Here is a 25199-nt window from a genome sequence, read left to right as displayed (position 1 = left end):
AAGAGCCATCCAGTAACATTGTTGTGTTGCTGTCACCTCCGCAGAGGGTGACGCCGGCTGTACTTCTGATCAGGTGCGGCCTGGAGGGGAAAGTGGAGCTGAGTCAGGCTCTGACAGCAGCTGCCCTTGGGCAAACACAGCTGCAGGAGGCAGGGCACCCGGTTCAGGACTGAAAACCCTCAGAGGCACCACAGCAAACATTTTTGACGCTGGGGTAGCACAAGCAGGCCTGGCGTGGCGTTTTGGTGTCTCGGACACACACTGAGGCTGTGCCCCACACCACAAGCATCACAGGATGAGGTGGGAGGCAGGTTCACCCCCCTGAGCTGCTGCTCTCCCTCCTGGCCACCCACAGCTGGGAACACAGCAAATCTTTGGTTCCCCAAAACTACACGCAGCCATCTCTAGCCAAGGAGCTTCCTACTTACCTCCTTTAAAACAAGGCTACTCCTGAGCATGGAAAGGCCCTTTACATCACTTTATAATTTACTGTTTTCCTGTGGAGTCTTTCCTGACCAAGCAGGGCCCAAAGGAGAGAAAGCAGCTGGGACAGGCTCACTCCTGTCCCCCTGGTGTCCAGGACAGTTGCTGTTATTTCTGACCACAGCACAAACCTGTTTAATTAATTAGGTGGTGATTAGAGCTTGTGCTTCTGGATATGGCATTAAGAGGGGCCCTGCCGCCCTTCCCCAGTACGTGGCTGTGCAGGCAGGGCAGCGGCACGTTGGGGCTGTGGGGCTTTCTCAGGAAAAGCAGAGAGGATGTGAAAGCACACTATCAACCGAGAGAAAATTCCAGAATGCATAACACCATCTGGCCTGACTTCTTGTTATACCTCCTTTCCCATCCACTGTGCAGCACGGGTCTGAGCCACATGCAGGCTCCTTGGGCCAGCAGCCCAGGACTGCTGTTTGCTGGGGACACTTGGCTGGGAGATTTTGGGGCTGGGGCCATCACGTACCTGCCCGTTACTGGGCTGGGATGGCTGAGCCAGGGCGAAGAAGCAGAACAAAACATGGGCACAGTCAAAACCTCCATGTTCAGGGTATCCCACCACCATTCCCTCTCACCGGAGCTTTTGGTGCCCACCATTAGCGCCCTTCAGGCATCCCCATCTCCCCACCGCTGCCTCCCAGACCCGTTCACCACCCACCCCCTCCACCTCCTGCTCCTCCAGGCTCACCCAGGGAGCCTGGTCCTGACCCAGGGTGGCCCCAGCTGGTGGCCAGGGCTGGTGGGCACCCCACGGCGGGTGCCTCCCCATCAGGAGGGGTGCTGGGGGCCGGCAGAGCAGTTGCCTCTCTGGGACGCAGAGGCCAGCTCAGAAAAGTGGGTTGTCCCCAAAGGGCAGAAGTTCAAAGTCTCAGTGCTGCCTTGGGAGACGGAAGTGAGGGAAAGGAGGAAATGGCAATTCCTGTTCGTGCTTTTGATTGACAAAACTGAGCGTGCGTTTTGACCTCTCAGCTGGCTGCAGGGGGACGGATGCACAAACACACACGCACATGCACACACACGTGTATATATTTATAGGCACACTCCCAGCGGCTCATTTTGTCCGAGGCCCTGAAGATGTTGCTCTTTGTCTTGTTCTCGCTCTTCTATTTCAGCCCATCTCTGAGCCTGAAAATCTGCTCCTTCAATGTGAGGTCTTTTGGAGAGACAAAAATAGGCAGACCTGAAGTCATGGATGTCGTAGTAAAGGTACGTTCATTTGCCTGGGGGAAACAGATGTGGAGCTTTGCAGGGGCTTCTTATCCGCATAATCTCGCACTTTATTTATTCATACTTGAATTTCAAGTAAAAGAATGAGTGAATAATTGAAACCATTTATACCGTTAGAGTGAAAATCAAGCCTGCAGTTGAGCAGGGCATTCACAGTTATTTTAGCTTGCGTGAGAGTATAACAGAAACAGCATTTGCTATTTCCTTTGGAAATTGAGTTAGGAAAAGGATGAAAATTTTTGTGCGCAGTAAAAATAGCTTTTGCTTTGAATCCACAGAGCTTTGTTTTGCGATACATTATTTACCTTGCTCATGTGCTAATTATTCTGAAATATCCTTGCCTAATTAAATGTATTCTCAAGATAGCAGAGTATCATCTTGGAGTGTGGTGCAAAACTGAAAAACCTGCGTGCTAATTTATTTAAACAAAACCTCACCAACTTGCTAGCTCTGTGGCAGCTGAAGATAACTTTTCCATTCTAGTGGAAGGAGCCAGGTTGCGGACTTGCAGCCTGGAAGCACCATCCGTGACACCACGGTGGCAGAGGACGTGGTGCCGGTGCTCGTAGCATGCCCACGTGCACCAAGCTGCAGCAGGAGGGGCTGCTGCTCTCTGTGCTTTAATCCCGCCGTTGTGAAGAGCTGGAGAAGAGGGGTTTGTTGCAAAGGGATTAGACCTGCCATTCGGGACTGTCTTTACTATAGTCAGTGCTACATGCAAGATAAAGTAAATGATGGCAGCATATGCATTTGATATGGTTTTAGGGGAAGAAAGGGGCTTTTTCTCACAAATATCACCCGCAAAATTTGAACAACAAAACCAGCTCACACTGCAGCCCCAAAAATGCCCTGCTCCCAAGTTCCCTCTCCCAGCTCCTGCGTGGGCCGGCAGCAGCACCAAAAGGAGAAGGGCTTTGCTCGAGTCGCTGCCCGCCTCCGGGACCCCGGGGGCAGCGCTCTGCTCCTTCCACAAAGGACTTCCTTCGCACCAGTAACCACTTCTTTCTAGCCTCTTCCTAATGCTCCAGGCTTGCTTCTGCTCTTTCCTGTTGCAGATCATCTCTCGCTGCGACATCATGCTGCTGATGGAAATAAAGGAAGCCAAGAACAGGACGTGTCCCCTGTTGGTGGAGAAGCTCTCCGGGTAAAACAATGTGTTGTGCCCCTGGGCCAGCACACGTGAGGCATGGGCACTGCGGGAGGGCAGGAGGCCGCGTGGCCAGGCGGGCGTCCCTGTGCTGCACAGACCAGCTCTGACCACAGCCTGGGCTGGATGTTTCTAAGGAAAGCTTAAAAATAAATAAACCTCATAGCAGGCAAGAATTGGGCAGGACACTCAGTCTGTGCCCATCTCTAAGACGATTCTGTCTCCATATCCCCCTCTGAAGCCAGGCAGCCAGTCTCTCACCCGGGGCATAGGCGCTGATGTGAGACCCATGGGACATCAGCTCCTCTGCCTCTGGCAACACGGGAGTGAGCTAAGGCAGCTCCTCTCCTTCCAGCCAGACGAAAGGGCAGGAGGAGGAATACAGCTGCATGGTCAGCGGGCGGCTGGGCAGGAAGACCTACAAGGAGCAGTACGCCTTCATCTACAGGCAAGTGTGCTCGGCAGGGACAGCATGCCCGTCCGTGGCCAGTCCACAGCACGTCACCCTGCCCTCCTGCAGCATGGGGATGGGATGCACGTCCAGCGAGCCACGAGCACCTCCAGGAGCTCTGCTATTCCATTGCAGGCAAAATCTGGTATCGGTGAAACAAACCTACCAGTACCCTGACACCCAGCCCGGGGACGAGGATGCCTTCTCCAGAGAGCCCTTCGTTGTCTGGTTCCAGTCACCAAAAACTGGTGGGATGCTCTCAGAAACGTGTCCTTCTGCTGGTGGCGGGGCTGGGGTGGGTAAGGGGCAGTGTCCGAGCCCCCCGCCGCAGCACCTGCCCCTCAGCAGCCCCAGGGGCCTGGCAGCTCTGTCCTGCACTGGTGGCACGTGGGTCTGGAGCAGGTTTGCAGCAGCATGGCATGTCCTCACATCCCCAGCTTGGCCTCAGCACTCGTGCTGCAGATGCTGCAATTACCCAGCAAATGCCCTCTGATGTGCAGCCAAAGCAGAAGCTGTTTCTTCTTTCAGAAAACTCTTCTGGCTTCCAAGCCAGTCTCTTTGTGATTCATTGCGTGTTTAACCATTATATTATTTCCTTTTCTTTTGCTTTGTTTTTAAGCTGTCAAAGAGTTCGCTGTAGTCCCTCTGCACACCACACCGGAGATGGCAGTACGGGAGATCGACGAGCTCTATGATGTGTATTTAGACGTAAAACAGCGCTGGGACACCAAGGTTGGTTGCCACATGTGTTACTATAGCAGCTCTGGGACTCATTCACCCCGCACAGTACTCAGAGCCTGACAACCTGAAAACTGTTGACACTGAGCCCCAGATTTTGAGCATCTCTTTGACGTACATTCATTGAGGTCTCCACCTTTTGACCAGTAAATGTGATCCCCAGTAAAACCGCCACACCTCAGAGGGGTGCATTGCCTGCCCCTTCTCTGCCAGCCCCTTCTCTGGCTCCCAGCCAGGCAGGGATGGAGCTGGGAAGTGCAGGGCTCATCCTGAGCAGCACAGCCATCAAAATCAGGAGCTCATTGGTAACTACATTACATCAGAGGTGCAGAACATCCTCCAGGAAAAGTACCTTTTTTTTTTTCATACTCTTTTCTGCTCTTCCGTTAATGGACTAGCGTGTGCTTCCCTAGGATTGTAAAATATTTAGGTTTTTCTTCTTATGTGGGTCCAGATCAGGGAAACCTCCCCTGACATCAGCAGTGCCTATCCCCCGTGCGCCCCGGGGGTGCCAGCTCGGCACAGGCAGCAGCAGGCTGGGTGCACGGCCCCTACCAAGCCCCACAGCGCTCCTGAGCACTCGCTGCATGCACTGCAAGGGCCGCTCGTCACCTCTGTGGACCATAGAAACCCTTACTGGTCTTATTTTGAAGATCTATCCTCACGACTGCCTTTGAAATCCCTCCTGCCTTGCAGAACTTCGTCTTCATGGGGGACTTCAACGCCGGGTGCAGCTACGTTCCCCGGAAGCACTGGAAGAACATCCGGCTGAGGACCTACTCGGAGTTCGCCTGGCTAATTGGTGACAAAAATGACACCACGGTGAAGAGCAGCACAAGCTGCCCATATGACAGGTAAACAGCTCACAGCCCAACCAATCCCTGCACAAAACACTCACATAAAAAAAAAAAAAAAAAAAGCAATGGGAAGGTGTCACTGACTGTCAGACAAAGCAAACTGCGTTGCTTTGGGGATGGATCTGAAATCATCCCATCAGCAGGGAGAGTTGCAGCTGCCCTGCTGCAGAGGGGCCTTGGCGATGCCAGCTTTGTGCCACGGTTTCGTGCTGAGGTTCTTGTTATTGCACTCATAATCTGAAGGGACAAATGCAGAGCCTTGTTCTGCACAGCTGGTGTGAAGCCTCGCCCAGACCCGGCATACGGCAAGTCCTGCTGGGGCAGGCAGCTCCCTCGGCAGGGACAGGGCGTGCAGCAGCTTGCTAGAGCACAGGGGCAGCCAGGGCTTCAACCCCTTTAAAGAGCTCCTGCATCAAAGCCTGACTTTGGGACACCCCAGTCCTTGGTGGCTTCTGTCTCCAGACTCCTGCTTTGAGCTCTGTGGTGGTTTCGATGCACATCATTGCACGTTGGCTTCCAAGGCCAAGGTATTTGGGTGTCTCGCTGCCAAGGAAAGCAGTCAGACAGCTGTGGCACAAAAGCAGCTGCTGGCATCTCTCCGCAGCCAACCCCAGGTGGGGACAAACCTTTTGTATCTGTGCCTGCGTGGAGGCCACCTCTGCGGCCACTGGCATGGCTGCCACTGGTTGTGGAACCGGTGCCCCATTCCCTTGCCCCTCACAGGATCGTGGTCAGCGGGGAGCAGCTCAGCCAAGCCGTCATGCCGCACTCCATCAATATCTTTGATTTCCAGACGGCTTTCCAGATGACCGAGGAGCAGGTAGGCACAGCACAGCCCACGCGGCACCACCGGGTTCCCCTGGGAGGGCCAACGCGGCCCACCTTGGCCAGCACAGAGCCATCTCCCTGCAGCAGGGAGGTGCAGATACGGGCACAGCTTGGGCCATGCATCCTCCCAAAGTGACACAGCATGCACGTGTCCCCTCCCAGCGCCACCAGAACCCCTCCAAACAGGGCCTGGAAGGCGCGTGGATGCTCCCAGCACCCCTGTGCCCACCCCTTGCAGGCGCTGGGGGTGAGCGACCACTTCCCAGTGGAGTTTGAGTTGAAAGCAAAGGGCGGCTTCTTCGACTGGATAAAATCCAAGTTCTCAAAGAAGAGGAGAGGAAGAAAGAATCGCCAGGCAAACTCATGAGCATGCTGGATCTGCTCACATGGAGTGACAATACAAGGATGCCACCAGGTCTTTCAGCAGACCAGCGTCACTATACTCACAGCAAGTGCAATATTTAGCAGGGGAAAAAAAAAAAAAGTTTGTTAAACCAAAAATAGAGTGTGAAGGTGAATTAAACCTTCAGGTTATTTTCCTGATTGTAAGTGCAGCAAAAATAAATCATCTAGAAGCAGCACGCTAGACTTACTGTACCAATTACCCATGTAAAGCAGTAACGCAAAATGCTTCCCCGTGCTTTATTTGTAACACCCGAGGGGCAGAGGCCCCCCCCCACTGGCTCCACTACTCCCCGTCAGCAGCAGAGGGGCTGCAGGACCTTTCTGCATCGTGTTGTGCTTCAGGGATGCCACCAACAGGATGCAGGGCTGTGCGTGGCACCTTGCAATGTAAAACATGCAAAACGTCGCTGAACTCGACTACTTGGTCGGTCTGTGAAATGCAGAGCGCTCACAGCATCAAGGGCTTGGGGAAAGACAGAAGGAAAAGACAGATGGGCAGACAGCAAGAGTCCCTTCTCGGCGCTGACACAGCCACAAGGCAGCAGCAGTAACGCACGGGTGGTCGCACTCCCATCCCGCTGCCAGGTGCGCCCACCCTTCCTGGCTCACAAGCCTCAGGTGAGAAGTCTTGCAGAGCCTAGGTGAAAGGAGAGCAGGATCAAAATTGCAATTAAAAATCTGATTTCAGCACCCTGACATGGAAGTGAGCTAGCCCCCCCCCCCCCCCCCCCCCGAAAAGTCATGGCAGCCAAAAATTCTCCAATAAACCAGATTTTAATGCTGCTTATTTAACCTCAAGGCACAGTGATCTGCTTTCTCAGATCAGCCTCTATTTAGTACAAACCCTGTCGCACAGAAGACATCTGAAATGTGCAACTAATCCAGCAGTTTGTGAGGGCAAATATTCACAGTCCTTAATCCACGCCCCTCATTTTGTCTGCTGACCAGGGGAGGGCTGGCAAACAAGATACTCTTGTAGGGGAGGAAAACAGTTTGGCCTTTGTGAAAACGGCCTGTCTGGGGAGAAAGAATTTGAAGAAAGAAAATAAATCTGGAGGAGATCATGCCAAAAGGGGGACAGCAACAGTCCCAATTTTCAGTAGCAATTAATCTGAAAGTGATACAGCATTTCATAAGCTCCCTTGATTAATGTCCCAGCCAAGGCAAAAGGAAAGAAAGAGCCTGATTTAGAACAAATATTTACATTGGGATTTTTATAGAAATGCCACTGTCTGGCTGACAGCAGCGATGTTTCATGTGAAGGTTGAAATCAATCTAAGTCTCTGGCCTCGCATCTTAGTCCACATGACAGATGCTTTCTGGCTTTCAGAAAGAAGCAATGCACACAGGAACAAAGCTCACTCCAGCAAAGTAATAATGGATATATTCAATCATGAAAAATATGTAAATATGACTAAGCTTTACTGAAAAAGGTTTATCCTTATTTGCAACATCGAACATTATGCTTTAGCCAGCATTTGAGACCAAGAGGCATGCTCAGCTACTAATCGCTGCAGTGGCTGCAGCCTGGGGCATGGTGTTAGCAGATGGCACTCTGTGGATGGCACAGAGGATGAGAATTTGACCTGCAGAGAGACATCTTCTGCAAAGTGCTGCTCCTTTGCACTTTTGGAGGACTCAGAGCAGACAGACAGCATCGCTTCATAAGATTGCAGAGGGGCTGGGAGGTGCCCAAAGCTTGTACGGTCAGTGCAGCAGGTCTCTAGATATATTCCTATGCTTATCCCACACATTCATCAGACAATATTGCAAATATATACATATAAACTTTTAACAGTTTGTCTTCTCTGAATTTTCCACACCAGGGGATCATTACCCAGTTCTCCCAGCTGCAGAGAGGTTTTTAAATAGTTCAAGCCTCCAGGATCCTGGATGCTCTGCAGCCAGAACAAAGCCCCTCTTTAGATGAAGGAGGCTTCTGGAGCTTTATTTATGACCAAACAGGAGTTTCACGCTAGAAATCAGAAATGGCCCGGGGAGACGTTGTCTTGCGCGAGCCAGGTCTCAGCTGAGGGCTGGGAGAGAAACAAAGAGGCTGTTCTGAGGCTGGAAACTCTCCGCTTCCTCCACGAGGGCCTTGGCCAAGTGCAAACAAAGAGCAGAGGGGGTTCAGCTAAACAAAAGGTGCTGAGCCCTTTGGCCCTGGGCAAGCATCGCCATGCCTCCCCTCGGGTACCAGAGGCTGGGAGAATGGGGAAAGGGGTACCGGTGGCAGGAAGAACAGGGGGACACCAGTACAAATCTGCACGGGGATCTGGCCGTTTGGGGGGCTTTGCATGTGCCCCGGAGCAAACTGGCACGGAACACAGTGCAGTTGAAAATGCAGCGCTGGCGGAGCATTAAGAAATGATAAATAAATCATCATCAAACAGAACGTGCTGTTTAACCAACTGGGGTCAGCAGGACTGGGGACTGTCCCCTCTCTGCAGCAGTACAAGCATCCCCAGCTCCAAATTCCTCCAGCACAGCGATACCCACGTGCAGCACAGCCCCTTCTTTGTGTTTACACCCATGTTTGTTTTGCTTTTCCAAAAGTTTAACTGTGCACGAATACAAACAGAAGCAACTCCAGCCTGCACAGCTTCCAACGCTCCTGCTGCTTTCCTGCTCCTGTGGCAAGGGGAGGCCAGCAGCAGGCACTGGCCACCCACCAAAGCCACACCAAACACGGGGTGTACAGCGAGCCCCCAAGCTGCAGCCCCAAAGCAGGCTGTGCTGTGCAATCACCTCAAAGCAGGCCAGCAGCAGAAATATCAGAGGCAAAGAAATCAGGGAGCCTGCTTTCTTGGTCATTAAAAGCATTTCCACGACCTCTGTAAGCCCCATGCCCAGGATAACACCGGTTTCTGCCTTCTGCAAGCCTCTCTCCAGCTCTCGCGTGGGGAGCTGCGCGTGCAATAAATATTATTATGGCCCCCCCTGGTGGCACCATTATAAATCCCAGTGCCTGTTGTGGCACTGCTACAAATCCCAGTATCTGCGTGGGCCCCGCGCTATCCGGATGCCCATACCGCAGCACCGCCTGCAGACCTGGCATGGGAAGGAGACGCAGCTCTGACTGCAGAACCTCACGGACCTGCATCCCCACACACGCCTCATGCAGCCCCTTCCCACTGACCCTCGAGAGTTGCCCCCAAAATGGCCCTGGTCTCACCATATCTGTAAGCGAGCTGGTTACAAACCCAGGCTGCAGTTGGAAACGCGCTGCGGTGACCATTAGGAAGCCTGCCCTGCCCAGCTGAGGCAGACAGCATCGAGAAGGTGGGATTTTTTGGGGGGGTCTTCCTGCTCAGCCCCCCTGCCTTCCTGAGATGCGAGGCCACCTTTTCACCATCTGTCACCTGGTATAAAAGCATGAATGCCCTCTCTGTGCACTCTGGTTGTATATCAGGAAGGAAAAACAAGGTTAAATGCTTCAGGTGTCATTTTAAATATAGCGTCTCAGCTGTCGGCATTTGCACGGTATTTTCTATTAGGCAGAAGGCAGATTTATAGGCGTTAATTTACATATTGGCAAAGGAGATAGAAACCTTCAGTGAAACGCTCTGTAAATGCTGGTAGTTGGACTGGGACCTCCTTTCTGTGCCTCCGAGCTAGGAGGGGGCTTGGCCCCAGCTATTTTCAGTGACGCCAGATGCAAAAATCCCCCAATTCCCCCCAAAATCCTTAGGACATTGCTGTCAGAAAGAAATATCCTCGCAACCTCTCAAAGTAGGGCCAGCTCCTCCACAGGGCTCAGAGGACTCACAGGCTTCAAGCTCAGCATATATGTAAATATTTGCAGTACCAAGGTCCTGCAGAAAGGCAGTTCATCATAGGAAGGAGCTGTCAAACATACCTCTGGGTCCTGCTAAATTATATTTTGCCTATCAATTTTTTTAAAAACTCACATATATTAGCCTTTCATTCGTGTTGTATAAAGAATGCACTTTAAATTCACTCAAATTAATAGCGACACAACCATAAATCCAGCCTGATCTCGTGACATTGCCAGTATTTTTTCTAAGCATGCAATATGAATTCATAGCTCTGGAAACAAACCCTGCAAGCCTGGGAAACGTAGGGAAGCAATGGAAAAGCATTTTCCCAGGCGGCCCCGTGGAAGCAGGAAAGCACATGCAGGATTTCTGGCAGCAGGGCTGTTTCGATGCCCTTCTGTGAGAGGGACCTGCTGGTCGGTAACTCAGCTGCAGCCTGTCCTGCTGCTTCTGCCCAGCTCTGTGCCCTGCCCTGCGTTAACAGTCTCACTTTAGCATCCCAGCTGCTGCCAACTGATGCCTGTTTGTACGTAATCTCTCTGGGCAGTCTTTGAAATGCAATTAGGACATGGTTTGTTTCCTTTAAGCAAGACAAGTGCATTAAAATGCAGTGTAAAAACAACAAAAAAAGGCAAAAATAAAATCAATTCAGTTTTAAATACATTTGGACGCTAAAACTGCCCACAGAATAAAACAACTGGAAATTTCACAATCTTGCTTTCCACAGAATGACAATTAGAGGGGGAAATGATTACAGGCTTTGCACAATCTGAATAAAAACAGTCCTGCTAAGCAACAGCCCAGTGATCTGCACTGCCGATGCATGTCATGAACACCAGAACAGCTCGATGCCTGTCAGGGGGTGCAGGGAGACCCGTCCTGGCCACACGAGGTACTCTGCACAGTCTGAGACCCAGCACAAGCTCCAGAAAAAAATAAGCTAGGTTACCTTTAAAATATAAATGTATATTTAAGGTCCACAGGGCTCTCCTGCTGGTGGCCCGGAGCAGGAGCAGCAGTGTCGCTGGTGGGAGCCGGGCCTTAAGGCGCTGCCGCAGGAAGCCTGAGGAAAACACGTCCCCAGGCCAGCAGGCCACAGCAGATGAGAGGCTGTGGAGAAGCCACACTGTGGCACTACACACACGTGCTTAAAAACCAGCCAGTCCGCTCAGAAGACTGGAATTAAGCAGATGCGTGGCTGCCTACGGAATTAGGGCCACCTGGTACCTGAGGAGAAACAATGCAAGTCCTGTTTGGACAAGCTCAGAAGAGCCCCCACAAGCCACGCAGCCTGCACTCTGACCGGCCTGTGCCAGGGCCCTGCCACGCCTTGGGTTTTCCTTTGGGGTTTTCCCCCAAAAGGATGCACGAATTTGGGCCTACATCAGTGGGGTGCCGCAGGGCAGTGGGCTTAGAAAGGACGTCCTGTCCAGCTCACCCCGCAGTCCTCCTCCCAGTCTCTCTCCCAGGCAAGACCCCAGGGCATGGCAGGAAGGAGCACGGCGAGAGGCACCGGGACGCCAGTAACCAGGCACACCAACATCCCAGCCCCACTGCAGCCTGCCTGCCGTGGTGTAACCCCTCAGACAAGCTAATGATCACAGCCCATCAACTTCAGACAACTCTCCTTAATTCCAGCTAACGTGATTAGACCAAATGGTAACAGACAAGAGGAGGCCTGACAAGAGCAGGGCGATTGGGTAACACCAGTTACACAGGCACAAGCCTCTCAGGTTTACTCAACCTGACAGCTATATTCAGGCTTTTTTTTTTTTCCTTTCAAAATTTTAAATAGGAGCTTCAAGCTGACACAGCACAAAGCTAATGAAACACAATTAACTACAAAAAGAAAACAACCTGATAAACCTTGGGCAGGAAAGTCCTTGGCAGCAGCTGCTGGCCCGCTGCCTCTCGGGTTTCAGTGGTGTTTCCAGTGGGAGCTGTGTTTGGGAAAACATCTGCTGGTTTCCATAGCCGTGCGCTGGAGCCGGCTGGCCTGAGGTGCCACGCCAGGAGCCACCTTCTGCAAACAGCCCCACGGTGCTGCTGGAGAGCACCAGAGAGCTGCACGGGTGCCGCTGGCAGCGATGCAGGAGCAGCCCCACAGCCCCACAAACACTTCTGCTCTCCAGCTCCGCTGATCCCCCATCACCGCGGTCTGTGCAGAAAGACCTGGCACAACATGGTCACGTCCTGCCATGCTGATGCCGTGGCTTAAGCTTTTGCAATGTTTTGTTTTAGCAACAAAAAAAGTGAGGTTACAGGAAAACATACAATGGCACTGAAGCTAGGCCCAAGTTTTTGGATGCCTCCTGCATGGCTCGTGGTCCGGAGGTCACTTGGCATGTCTGGAGCTGCTACACACTGTAGTTTTGGTTTGGACTTTATGGACTACATATGAAAAGAACCCGGTGTTGTTTTTAACATGCACATTTTAATGAAGCAAACATTTCTATTTAATAAGTTATAAGATACAATTTTACAATCCTGCATTTTATTCCAGTTTATTTTGTTTTCACTTCCTAGTTTACAATGTAGTGAGCATTTCACATTAAGGCACAAAAAAGCACAGTAAAAAAACAAACAACCGTCCTTTATTTCCCAAATCAACTGTGCTCAAGGGTAGTGCATCCACAAGTAACTACAGAACTGTAAGCGTGAACTTCTCCATAGGGACAGACAGTGACATTTCAATATGTTTTCACAAATCCTATCTTCTCCTAATCACAGAGTTAAAGCTCATTTGGAGAGTTTTACTAAAGCCCCAGAAGCTGACAGCAATTCCGATACACACTTGGAAAGTAATATTGAGTAATCCAGGACAAACATATAAGTTACAATGGAAGTTTTCACTCCTTGACCCTAAGCATGAATCCCCCTCACAGCACTAAAGGAAATTTTGGAAGAGATGAGCATGCTTCAGGCACGTCCTTGGACTGAGATATAATAAAACAGTTTGCAACAAAACCAAGGGTTTGTTGGTTCTTATTGCCATTGTGTCAGCACATTTACACACCCACCCGCCCTCCCGCCCACTACCCAAGTACAGATGTGGGTCTCCATGCCCAGGAGGGGTTTGCACCATCTCCCTTATTGCCTGCCCAGCAGCAGCCAGGGAAACTGCTGATCCCTTCGCCATTATACTGCTGTGCTCTGACCTGCGTGGATTTTGGGTCACTCAGATGAGAGCTATGCCTGGCTTGGCAAGCTAGGGACTTTATTTAATGCAGCCAAACTGGGAGTTGTTCTTAAAAAGAAAATAAATCAGTAAGCGTGTTGGGAGTTACCTGTAAAGCAAAGTTTTAGAAATTTCACCAGAATCCCAAGCTAATTAAAAAACGCATTGCTAGCATCACGGCCAAAAAGCTACCTGTATAGATTTACAAAGCATTAACATAAAGGCTGAAAGCTCTCAGGAAATAATTTTAAGTCTGCTTTTGGTCTGCTATAAAAGATAAACTTTTCCTAAATGTAAACCATTAGCAATGCATTTTCAAAAACATTTTAAATTTGAATGGTAAAGCCACTTTTAGTAGCCTTTTATTATGTTAAGCATTAAAATTGATCAAGTATACAAAGGCACCTATTATAGTACCAGTTTTATCTCATTTCTTTACAGAAAAGAATTTGAACTGGGGACAGCCCAAGTCATGTTCCATAACTAAAATGTAAAGTCTCCAGTCAAATAAAATCAGTAGTTAAGATACCCAATTACAAAGACAAATTCCAGTTTTCAATTAACATCTAAAGTCTTTAACATCCACAAGGGAAATTAGTGTCTAGTTATCCACATGATTCTCCAAACATTGACAGTGACCTGGACAGTACTGCAAAGGTACAATTTGAAGAGGATATTAAATAGATTTACATTATGTTGATAAGTAGAAGAGAAGTGAAATGCTTGTAAAAACAAAGTTACAGAATTTACTTCTGAGCGTATTGAAATGTGAGCCGTGTGTATCTAGATACTGCATTTTGCAACAGGACTGCACCCAGTATAACTCTACATCTGAATTGCAAACACACAGACTGACTCGGATGTGGGTTGGGATTAAGGAACAGTGATATGGAAAGGACTCCCAGGAATGTGCTCGTCGCCCCACTTCACCGCCAGGACGTAGTCACCCCTCTCCTTGACGACGTAGGTCACATTGTACTGATGGCTGCCCAAATGCTTGATGGATACTTCTTCGCACGGTATTGTAGGCCCGTGGACACCGACTAACAACATATTTGAACCTAAAGCAAAATAACAGACTGTTAGCATTCATAAGCTTAAACAAACAAGCGTGACGACTGTACCACAACATTAGCTCCATAATATTACCACAAGATTTTGTTATTTTAATTTACAATTCAGAGCAGTAATCTGAGGTATGGCTAAGGTAGCTTGGTTTACGAGGGAATTTTATTTAAAAATCTTCAATCTCATAGAGGCAAGGGTCTATTTGTGCACTTTGCTGGACCTGACACGCTACCATTATCTAATTACAGCACAGGAGAGATTAACGCTGTGAAAGCAAGCAGGCACTGCCTCTCAGGTACTTCCTTAGAAGTCAGCAGCAGAGACCAGCAAGCACAGCTGGCCTGTTATCTGCCCACCACAACACCTGCAGGTGGTGATCAGCACTCAGCTTATGGGAACATCTTGCACTACAGGCTGCAATGCACCAAGAGGGATGCTTAAGCTTAGCAACCTGCCTGTTCTCATGCCATAACCCCATTTTTATTTCAGGTGCTCCTGGCTAAGAAAAGCCATTTGGAGAGGACGTGGAATCTTTATAGCCCCTTAAGATTGATTTGGTGAGCACCATGCAGCACTTAGAGTGTTTCTTTACAGCCAGATCAGCACCTCGAGCTCTGAATTTCAACTTCACAAAATGCTGATTTACAGCTGAAGCTGAAATCAGGTCTCAGATTGCTGCTAAGAGCTCTCATTAATTCATAGCTGCCAGCTCACAAAGTCATGCTCTTCCTCTTTCCTAACACAGAGTTTGCAATTAACTGAATGATGTTTTAATGCAAAAACCACCCAGCTAAGCCACCATAACATACAGCTGGTTCCTATACCCTTACCTGCTTTGCTGCAGTCCACAGAAAAGGAGCTTTTCTGACCCACAAAAGCCTTTGAGAGTCCTGCTCCCCGGGAAACCACTTTGCTGGCATCCGAGGTGGATTTGGGAATGGCACTATAGCAGGTTTCAGTTGATGACCTCGTCACTGACTCTACCATGATGGAAGAAGTTTCGTTTGCGCTGCCTGGGCTAACCAGTCGCTGTCCTGGAAACAGAAAAGACTTCTGACACTCAGATTCACCCCATCTGAAAGGCATCTAGCAGGAGGTTTTGAAATCCTCCTAGCAACTAGCATGCATTCTGCATCCAAAATGCATTTTCAGAGGAGCAATTTCCTTCTTCAGTATTTAAACCAACATCTTCCAGTAACACTGGCAACAGTCCCATCCCAGAGCCCTTAAGTGGTTAAAGGACCACAGGAACTTCAGGATTCATTAAGCAAAGCTGGCCGCTGGAGAAGAGTTAATTGTGCTCCAATCACCAAAATGCCAAAAATGGCTTGAGTTGGCAGAAAAGCAGGTGCAATTTCGCAACAATCCATTTTGAAAGCAGAGCATGTCCCAGCCCGGGGGGAGTGCAGTCCCTACCATCTGCCCCCCAAGACCACCACCACACCTGGGCGCCAGGAAGGATTCCTCTAGCTTGGGGCAGCAGTAGAGCTAGCCTATGCTTCAACACAGCACTGAAGAGAAAGAGCTCCTAGATGTAAAACCAGCCTTCCTCACATCATCTGAAAGCCCCTAGACACTATGGCCCTTGGTCAGGCCACGGCAGCACCAAAATGAGACCAAGAGGGGCATCATTTGTGCTGTAAGTCTCCAGGTTTCAGGGGCTGGGGAGGAAAAGTGGGTAACCAAGTCGTATTTCCCCACTGCCAATGCAACACCTTAGAGCTAGGTCAAAGTCTAGTATTTCCCCTGAAGCTGTTTTAGAGCTGAGCTGGCAAGCTCCACGACTGATGCTTCTGCAGCCCGCAGGCAGTTCTCAGCATCTCCCCAAATCCCTATCTAGGGTTTGGAGGTGATGGGGAAAAGTGTTTTTTGCCTCTCGTGTTTTTGGGCACCAGGCATCTAACCCTGACTGCTGCGCTATCTCAGAGGGACATACTTGCTGAGTGACACAAACTACTTCAGGCACGCAGTAAATACTGGTTAGCTTTTTACCTGTAACCTTTGCCTTGAAGGGGCTGCCCACTATGTGGTTAGGTCCACCATATTTAACTCCAATTAAATAGTTTCCTGGAGCCATGGGTGTGTACATGACTTTGTAACCTTCTGGAGTTTCCTGGCAGTCCATTTTCACCTTTGATGGCCCTTCAATTGTAACAGAGAGGGTACCTGGACCAGCCTTGGTCGTGTTAATGAAAAACTCCGACTGCAACCCTAGAAAGACGTAGCACAGTAAGACACACTCTTCCTCACAGCCGTTGTTACAAAAGCAGCCTCAGTTATTAAACAGGAGCTGATGATTTGATGCAATGGACAAGACAGCCCTTCAGGACCAAAAGGGAAGTGTCTCGGCATCAAAAGGCCGACTTAACAAGGAAAGGCAGAACTCTTTAAACGAGGGCCTTTCTGCTGGGAGCTGGAGCCCGCACTGAGGCGAGTTCCTTCGTGTCTAAGCTCAGGGAAGTTCAGAGCCGTCCCACCACACGGGCCATAAATCAGTGGTGAAGGGCCCACAAGAAAGCCTGAGAGACAAGGGCTGAGAGGTCTCCTGGAGGAGCCGGGTGTTTGAACTGCTCTGCAACAACACTCCAAGCAGTCTGTGGAAACAAAAGCTTGTTTAATTACAGCATCTGGCTAACAGAGCTGAATTACTGCTCTTAATACTAAGCCAATGACACAATGCCAGCAGCACGAGAAGAATTTAAAAGTGAGGCTTTTAGTCCTCAAGTAATTTACTGTCAAACTGGCTTCAAATATTTACGATCTTTGGTTGCTGTATCAGACGCTGCTGACAAGGAATAAAGGGCTCGAGTGCCATCAGAACCAAGACAGCTATGGGAAAGTTTACTACAGAGAGACTGAAGCATGTATGTGTGGTGGCAAACCCGGGGAAGTTTCTAGCCTTTCTGCACAAGCAGCCGCTGTGTTGCAATGCTGGAAGAGCCTGGAGCTCCCAGAGGCACTGTCCCTGAGCGTGGCAGCAGGAAGCCTTACCAAGGAGGCCAGGCAGCCAGCTTGCAACACGCACTGCTTAGCCACAGTGTTCCTGGTGCAGCCCCGTCCCCTCCCACACGCTGCTAACAGTAAACGGGCTCTGCAAATTAATACATCAGAAGCTGGAGGAAAATTAATTTCCCAAAGCAGCAAGCCTCACAGCTTCTCCCTGCAGACTCCTCGCTCAGGAGCCGCGGCTTTTTCCTGGTGCCCCATCTGAAGGCTGCCTTGTTGGAGGCTCCCGGGGGACACGTTTCAGGTGCTAAGCCCCCAGCTATCCGGGTCTGACACTGGGCCATTGTTCGAGAATGCTCCCTTAGGAGTGGCCAGGATTCAACAAAGGGGCACAGAGTAACCTTGCTGAAGTTAAACAGTCTATTTAGATTAATAACAACCCCAAGCACCTTTATAGACGGAGGAAAATTCCCCCGTCCCTGATGCATCAGTGGCTAGTATTAATGAGTGCTTTTGTTTCCACCTATTAAAGCAGCGCAGGCTGCAATATCTTTATTTTACACAGTATATCCATACGCTTCCAAAACTAACTGCTTGGTTTCTCCAGAACAGCACAAGCTTTGGCTGAATAAACACAGTATTTCTTCCAGGGACAAAAAAAAAAAAAAAAAGGTATAAATAGAATCCTCAAAAGACAGCAGTGGATAGCATAAAGGGAACTAGCTGCTGCCTTGCATATCAAAGGGAAAAAAAACAGCTTTATTCTGCTCTTCACCTGTGTGTGGCCCACAAAAGCACACAATTAAACAAATCAAAGCGCATATTCTGGAATGCTTTCATATTTTCTTACAAAGACCAAAATCATACAAATGAAAAAAAAATCTACATTCCTGAGTTGAGAACTGTCAGATGGGGCAGCCAAAGTAGATAAATAGGTGTCAGATTTCCAAGTAGTGTCAGTATTCATGCTGCATCTGAAGCATATATGAAATACTACAAACAGAACACAATTCATCATATTCCCTAGGTTTACACGTCATGTTACATTTAACTTGACATTTCTTAGAGGTGCAAGCACTAAGGAAAAGCTAACTGGGTACACCCTCGCACCCAGTTGATTAACAGGGGTATGCAAGTTAAATGAGACTCCTTAAACTAGTCAGCCGGCTGAATAACTGCATTCACTACAGGAAAAGCTTCCAAAAACCCTGTTTTGCTGTTACTTCTCATTACCAAGTTTCAAGACAAAGGAAAATAAAAACTAATCGACTACATTTGTTCCCCCCCAGTATTTTGCCCACTCTGGAGCATACATGCAGGGCAGTCACTGACTGCTTTCTGACAGCTGTGTAACTCTGCAAAAGCCTCCGTCCCTTGCAGGTTCACGTGTGGAACAGGGCCAAAGCATCTCCAGAGCTCTGGGGGACCACCTAAGCAGAGTTCGGCTAACCAGCTCAAGTGAACTTTTGCTGCAGTTGCTGCTTTACAAAGGTTTTAAGTTTATTAAGGCTCAGTGTAGCATGCAGACCTGCTAGTGATGGTTATGAGACTTCAGGAGCATGCGAGAAAGCAAAATTAGTCTGCACCCAGGTCAGCAGAGAATGTGTTAGTTCAGCTGCCTTAGCAGAGCAAGTCATGTAAAAATATGCCTACAAACAGCTTCTGGCTCCTTCAAGAAAGCCAGAAGGCCAACAGGTTTGTACAGGAGCTCTAAAAGAAGGGTTACCCGTGGTACCGCTCTCCAGGCCCGGTCCGTACGCCGTGACGAGCGCAGGGTTGCCCGCCTGCCCGGGCTCGCCAACGCGCACTTTGAAGGGGCTGCCCACCACGTGGCTTCCGTTGAACTTCACGTCGATGGAGTGGATTCCGTTCTCGTGGGGGATAAACCGAACAGCGTACTTGTCTGCAGGAGAGAAGAGGCTTTTCTGACATTTCGGAGATGACAGCAGCAGCAACTAAACCCAACGTGGAGCTAGTTAGCGGCCCAAGCAAGGCTTCCACGTTTCAACATATTTTGGTCCCAACATAAGCAAACTTGGCTTTACAAGCTGCTACGCTCCTATTTAAGTAGAAAAACGATGTATTTATCACAGGAGGTGTCACGGATTGCATTTTCACCTTGTCTACCAGAAACTGATCTCAGCTGTCATCCAGCCAGCAGCGTGAGTCTCAGCGTTATGTGCCTCACCCGCGAAACCAGAGGTGACAGCTGAATCACAGCCCAACCTGTCAGTGGCAGACAGAGCAGCACACTGGGCTTCCTTACGAAAAGCAGCTGGGAAAAAGCAAGTCAAGTTGTACCAGCAGGCTGAGCGTGCTGCTCTGACACCACAGACGTGGCACCTTTAAGAGTTATTCAGCAATTTGCTGATATTTCATGTTTTTGATTAACCCAGAGGAGTGACTGACCTTCCCCAGCTGGACTACAGCTAGACTGGCACAGTACAGACCATAATTCATTCAAACTTCAATTGAAAAAGAAAACCTCATTGCTGAAACAGGTGTTGAGCTTTCTGTAGCGTTTGCTTATATTCGGTTTCCTTAATGTTTCATATGAAGGAGTGCAAGTTAAAAATAAACTATTTGTCAAAGATGGAAGCATAGCTTTGAAAAATAAACTTCTTCACTGGCTAAATTCAACAACCACATCATATTTCACTCCCTTCCTTTACGAATAATATCGCTGTGCCTTCACTGGCAAGCCAAGATTTCATGCAAAAACTCTAATTTAGAGTTTGCCCTTAAATATTAGCATCTTACACAAGTTAGGACTCGGTCACTTCATTAGTTATCTAGGAAGAGCATGAATGTAAACTTGATTGAACAGCTCTTAATGAAATTGCTGACAAGGAGAAGTCATTCTCCAAGCAAGCTGCTCACTCCTTGGGTACACTATTAGCAAGCCAAGGGATTAAATCCAGACACTGTGAGGCTGGGAGAGTGTTTTTGCAAGTCACCCCATGTGTTTTGATAAACGTAAAGCTGTTCTCACCTGGCTCCAGCTCAGACACATGGCACTCTTCTACAGCTCCGGAGGGGCTGTGGACTTTAGCATCAATCTTGCCCTTTGCCCCATTCAGCCTTATAGCAAAGGATGCTGGCTGATTAACTTTTAATCCAGACTCCTGAGAATGCAACAGTCAGATTACCAAATTTAAACTTTTGTTTAAGATTAGTGGCAGGGAAATAACCATTTCAACATAATTTTTTAGATTTCAACAAAAAGACAGCGTTATGACTTAACAGTAACTCTCAAATCAGAAGTTTTTTCTTCTCTATTCTTTTTAAACTCTTATGGAGTGACTGATTTAAGTCACCTACATCCACTCAGTTGATTTTTTTTGATAGTATAAGACCATTTTTGGAAGCCAGATGACACTCTGCCAAATCAGGCAAAGGCAGGTTTACAAGACTAGTCACCCATTATCACCGAGGTCAGACCCCTGTACGCAGGCACTTGATTTAAAGGATGTTTAAGTGATAGCTCCATTTTCAGCCCATTCATTCATTCCAGATTCATTCAGGGGAAAAGCCTCTGATAATCCAGTTGTCTGAAAGAGTAATAGGCATGTTTATATTTGCCACAAGAGGCTACATTTAGAACGCCACCACAAGATGTCTTAAAATGAGAAAGTAATTTAAAGCACGAAACCAGATGTTGCTGTGCTGTCAGACCATCGGCGCTGCGCAGCATTGCTTGCTGGAAGGTGACTCAGCTCAGCACCCATGCTGCACTGCTCGTCACAGCTAGAGAAGAGCTCTTGCAGCTATTAGAAGTAGTATTTTATGCCGAACATACGTTACCTGATTTCATTTTCAACTAAATCCTGGAGAGGTAAATAAATGCAACTGAGTAGAACTGAGGTACAATATACAAAGCAAATCCCTGATGCAGGTTTAGCAGAGCGATGCTGCACACGGAGCTCCTTTACAGAATACTCAGCTTTATCTGCCTCTCCAAGACTTAATTGAAGTGAGTATTCCTGTCAAAGAGTCTTTAAATGAAACACAAGAGAAACATCAATACCACAGTGACTAATTAACGCCCTTGTAACTCGTTGGCAGAAGAGACACTACAGGAACAGGCTGTCACCATTTGTTTACACAGAGAAGGTGGAGAAGCCCAGGCAAAGTCCAGTAAAGGCACATCAAAAATAGCCTCAACTGAAGTACTAATTGCTCGTCACCACTCAATGAGGACTGAGGTACAGTATATTTAGACACACACTTTACTCTCAGTCTCCTTTCCAAGTTTCTGGCTTTGGAGGTTTAAGTCAGACCTTTAATGTTACTTGTACTTTAATGCAAGTAACCACACACACAAAAATAATGGTAAGGTTAACAGATGAACCCGGACCAACTACAAAGCTGGAATTCTCTCCTACAGATTTGCTGCCATTCATGAATTATCTGAGCTGTGACTGTGGTTTCGTGACATCAGCCAGAGCGAATTCGTGCTCTGACTTCATCGGGGGGCCTCATCCATCTGCCTGTGCAGATGCTCAGCGCTCAGACAAGGCTGCAGTAATGTCCTGACCAAGCAGGCCTACACTGTCTCACCTGCAGAAATGCAGCTTTTCAGCCCACGTGCTGACACAGCAACTTAGTTATCAGCATGATCACTGCTTGTTCATTTTCATGCTTCAGTTCTAACTGGGCCTTCCCTAGCTAACTGTGAGGGAAAAACAAGTTTTAGCTCTACCAGTGCTGCTTCTAGAGCCTTTTATTTTTAATTCTCAAATGTTACTACCTGTAATAGACTTATTTTAGCCTTCTGCCTTCAAATCCTAGCTAGTTAAAGCTGGACCAACTCTACTGGCCTAAGTTACCAAGAGGCTAACTGTCAAAAACCTCTCTCTATCTGCAAGCTGAACTTGAAAACAAGCACCAACCAAGGCAAGGTTATCCCTAAGAAGAAAGGGCAACCATTTTGGTCTCAGAGAACAAGGACGAAATCAGTCTCTGTGGCAAGTTGTGGAGATGTTTCCTTATGTCTCACCTGAAGGCTAGTGACAGTGAGCCTGCGAGCATCATCAGACGGGGCGATGACTGGAACCAGGTAGGGGCTTTCAGGAATGTGCTCATCATTGAACTTTATGGACACCTCATAGTTGCCTGGGGGGAGAAAAAATGCAGTGAGTTTCCTTCATGTCTTTGGAAACAGCTTTCAGTTTTATTTCAGTACATTTTGGTCTTACTGTGTACCTGGCTCTTGAACTATGTATGATACACCACAAGATCCATCTTTATGGTCTTCAAAGGCAATTTCTGCTTTACTTGGGCCTTCTACTGCAATAGACAGTCCTCCAGCTCCAGCTTCCCGTGTCCATATGCTGAACTCAGCTGTTGAAACACACAAGAGCATACACAAGAGTAAGATCACTGCAGCTGGGTTTCAGCTTCCTTCTAACATACATCCTCTTTCTAATAGCAATATCCCATAATTATGTGTATGAGAAATGGTACGTTGAGCCATGGTGCCGGGTGATAACACTTGGCAGCTTTTCCAAGAGCCTTGAATTAGCCTATTAGCTTTGAATAGTACACTAACAACTTCAGGCTCATTCTGAGAGCAGTTACCCAAACATGGGTTTCCATATTGTGAGCTTCTCCATCTGCACGATGCAGCAGTATTATTTCTTTGCACATGTTTCTCCACTGACCACCCCCAGGCGTGGGGCGAGCCTGCAGTGTTACACTGAGCTCTGCTCAGGCTCTCAGAAGCAGGACTTTCACAAAGGCCAACAGAAACCAAAGCACTGCACTGCAGACCCAGACACGGAAGCCCAAGAGCAGAGGACTCACCTGGGATGCCTGTCTCTCCACGCTCCAGCCCCGGGCCTCCAGCTCTCACTTTATGAGCTCCACCCTCGCCAAGCGGCCCCACGGTGAACTGGAAGGGGCTGCCGGGCACGGGCTGCCCTCTGTATTTGACATCCACAGTGTGAACTCCCATTTCTTGCGGTACAAAGCGGACGCAATAGGTGTTTTTGTCAACTTCTACTATTTCTGCATCAAAGTTTCTTCCAGAGGGACTAGTTACCTGGGCTGTCATGTCCACGCAGTCAATTTCTAACGAGAACAGAATACAAAATGCAGAAGAGAGGGACAAAGGGGCTGGGTACTTTGTTTTTTGAAGCAGAAACTGAGTTCAGGTGATAATGATGACAGCACAGATGACAGAACAGGTACATAGGTGCTAGGTTGTACTGTCAGCTAGATGCATGCTGCTGAGCAGCAAGCCTGACCAGTTGCAGCTCTCCAGGTGCTACGAAGGCAGATGAAAACGCTGGATAAGACCAGCCAGCTTATACTGGTCTATGATTCACATTTGCCAAGCAGCAGTACAAACACTTAACAGATTATCTTAAAACCCTGGAGACAGGCTGAGCTGTGCAGCCCGTCCTCCAGCTTGCTTTACACACAACAGATTAAGGTCTCCCTGTTATTTATTTCTCCATTTGCTGATCATGGTTATGCATATTTTTAACAGTTCATAGAGACCACACTACCAGTATTTCTTCCCTACACTGCCTTAACACGAGGATGACTTAACACTGAAGTTCCTATGTCCATTGCTTCAGGTACACCTACGCTATACAAGTGCAATTTATGGTTACGGGAAAAGAATGTCACTTACCTGGAATTTTTAGGTTCAGATCACATATGCTTCCAACTGTTGCAACAGAGGGAGCCCGTCTTGTTCGTGTGATGCTCTCCTTAACTCTTCCCTCACCACTTATCTTCACAGTAAATGGGCTGCCTGCAAGTGCCACAGCAAGTCATTCCTCTTTTACTCACTACACACTGCATCAAGGTGAGGAGCGAAAGCTTCCTCTAACTTGCACTGTATCACAGTGGAAGTTTTACAGCCAGTTTACAGTCAAGTCCAAGTGAAATACAGCCATGTAACTAGAACAGTTTTGGATGCCTGCTTGAAGGGTACTGGTAAGACCTCCTCAAATCTTCAGGACTTACGGTATGGTCCAGATCACGCAGCCTACCCACAGTTCCAGCGTGCTGGCCAGCTAGGTAAGACCTTTGCTGCACTAAACAAAGGTGCCAAACACTCCTGCTTACCTGGAATATGTTCATCTGCAAATTTAGTAGACACAATGTACACGCCAGGTACAGTTGGAAAATAGGACACTTTGCAAGTTCCATCTTCAAGGTCTTCGGTTTGGATATCTACCTTGCTGGGTCCTTCAACTGCCAGCGAGATGCCACCATAACCTATAAAATAGTTAAGTTAATGTCACATTTCTACAGTTGTATCATAAATTTGACATAACATACTCTAAACCCAAAGCAGTAGCTAGTCATTAGCCAGCTTGTTTCAGAATTCAGGAGCTGCATGATGTCTTAATAGTACTTTGGTAGTCCTCATAGGTCAGATCACATTTAATGAATGCACAGAATGCATTCAGCTCCTAAAACGCTCTGACCATATCCCTTTTATTTCATTAACATTGAAAAGTTAGCTTCAAAGACTGCAGGCAAGGCTCCACGTCAAACCAACAGGAAAATATCTTCCTCATGTCCTTCTTGCTGTACACTACGATTCTAGAATCAGCACCATCAAATGGAAGAAAAGCTTTGTCAGTCCCTCAGTGACAGTCCCTGTTGGCTGTAAAGAAAGACACTGGCCAAAATACAAAGCATTTTAGAAGTTCATAGCATTGCCTGAAGTTAATAACTGAGAACAACAGTGCATGCTTAATGTGCTCTTTGCATTACAAACAGATCTGCTGCTTTGCAGTTTGTGACCTGGTGATTCCCTGCTGAGGAAGACAATGCCGTCCTTCAGAGAGTGTGTCTCACAGCAACTCACAGTCCTGTGCAATGGAACTAACCCGCATCTCTTGTGTCTACAATGAAGTCACACATTTCAAAGGTTCGTCCTTCTACCAAACCACGTCCAAAAACTCTCGCTCGTCTGGCATCTCCTATCTCAGACTGGACCACCATGATTGTTACAGGGCTGTTTGGTACATGGCTCCCATTTTTCTTGATGCTAACCAGATGTTCTCCTACTTCCCGTGGAATGAATGAGATACCTACAAAGCAGAGAAATGTGACA

At 48.3% G+C, this 25199-nt stretch overlaps 2 protein-coding genes across 8 annotated transcripts in view; one reads left to right on the top strand and one right to left on the bottom strand.

Annotated features, from left to right (window-relative positions):
* Window positions 1-1534: 1534 nt before the first annotated feature.
* On the top strand, window positions 1535-6365 carry DNASE1L3 (deoxyribonuclease 1 like 3). The gene is made up of 8 exons (XM_040568802.1): window positions 1535-1701; window positions 2778-2866; window positions 3225-3317; window positions 3456-3568; window positions 3940-4052; window positions 4755-4912; window positions 5639-5735; window positions 5982-6365. The coding sequence occupies exons 1-8, from the start codon at window positions 1570-1572 to the stop codon at window positions 6108-6110; spliced, it is 924 nt and encodes a 307-aa protein (XP_040424736.1). The 5' UTR covers window positions 1535-1569; the 3' UTR covers window positions 6111-6365.
* A 5976-nt stretch (window positions 6366-12341) lies between these two features.
* Window positions 12342-25199, bottom strand: part of FLNB (filamin B) — an 87809-nt gene continuing 74951 nt past the window's right edge. For 5 of the 7 annotated variants that reach the window (XM_040568792.1, XM_040568785.1, XM_040568788.1 and 2 more), the window contains 11 exons: window positions 24973-25176; window positions 24200-24352; window positions 23760-23882; window positions 22925-23191; window positions 22325-22462; window positions 22119-22234; window positions 20112-20244; window positions 18846-19022; window positions 16166-16384; window positions 15004-15207; window positions 12342-14166 (listed from right to left, as the gene is read on the bottom strand). In XM_040568792.1, the coding sequence (XP_040424726.1) occupies window positions 13979-14166; window positions 15004-15207; window positions 16166-16384; window positions 18846-19022; window positions 20112-20244; window positions 22119-22234; window positions 22325-22462; window positions 22925-23191; window positions 23760-23882; window positions 24200-24352; window positions 24973-25176 (1922 nt within the window). In that variant the 3' untranslated portion in view covers window positions 12342-13978. The remainder of the gene's footprint in view (window positions 14167-15003; window positions 15208-16165; window positions 16385-18845; window positions 19023-20111; window positions 20245-22118; window positions 22235-22324; window positions 22463-22924; window positions 23192-23759; window positions 23883-24199; window positions 24353-24972; window positions 25177-25199) is intronic. The other 2 variants (XM_040568790.1, XM_040568791.1) reach the window with 1 other exon arrangement.

Source organism: Cygnus olor, chromosome 10 (genome assembly GCF_009769625.2).
Source record: "Cygnus olor isolate bCygOlo1 chromosome 10, bCygOlo1.pri.v2, whole genome shotgun sequence".
In the NCBI taxonomy this organism is placed as follows: Eukaryota; Metazoa; Chordata; class Aves; order Anseriformes; family Anatidae; genus Cygnus; species Cygnus olor.
This window is presented reverse-complemented; position numbering and strand designations above follow the sequence as displayed.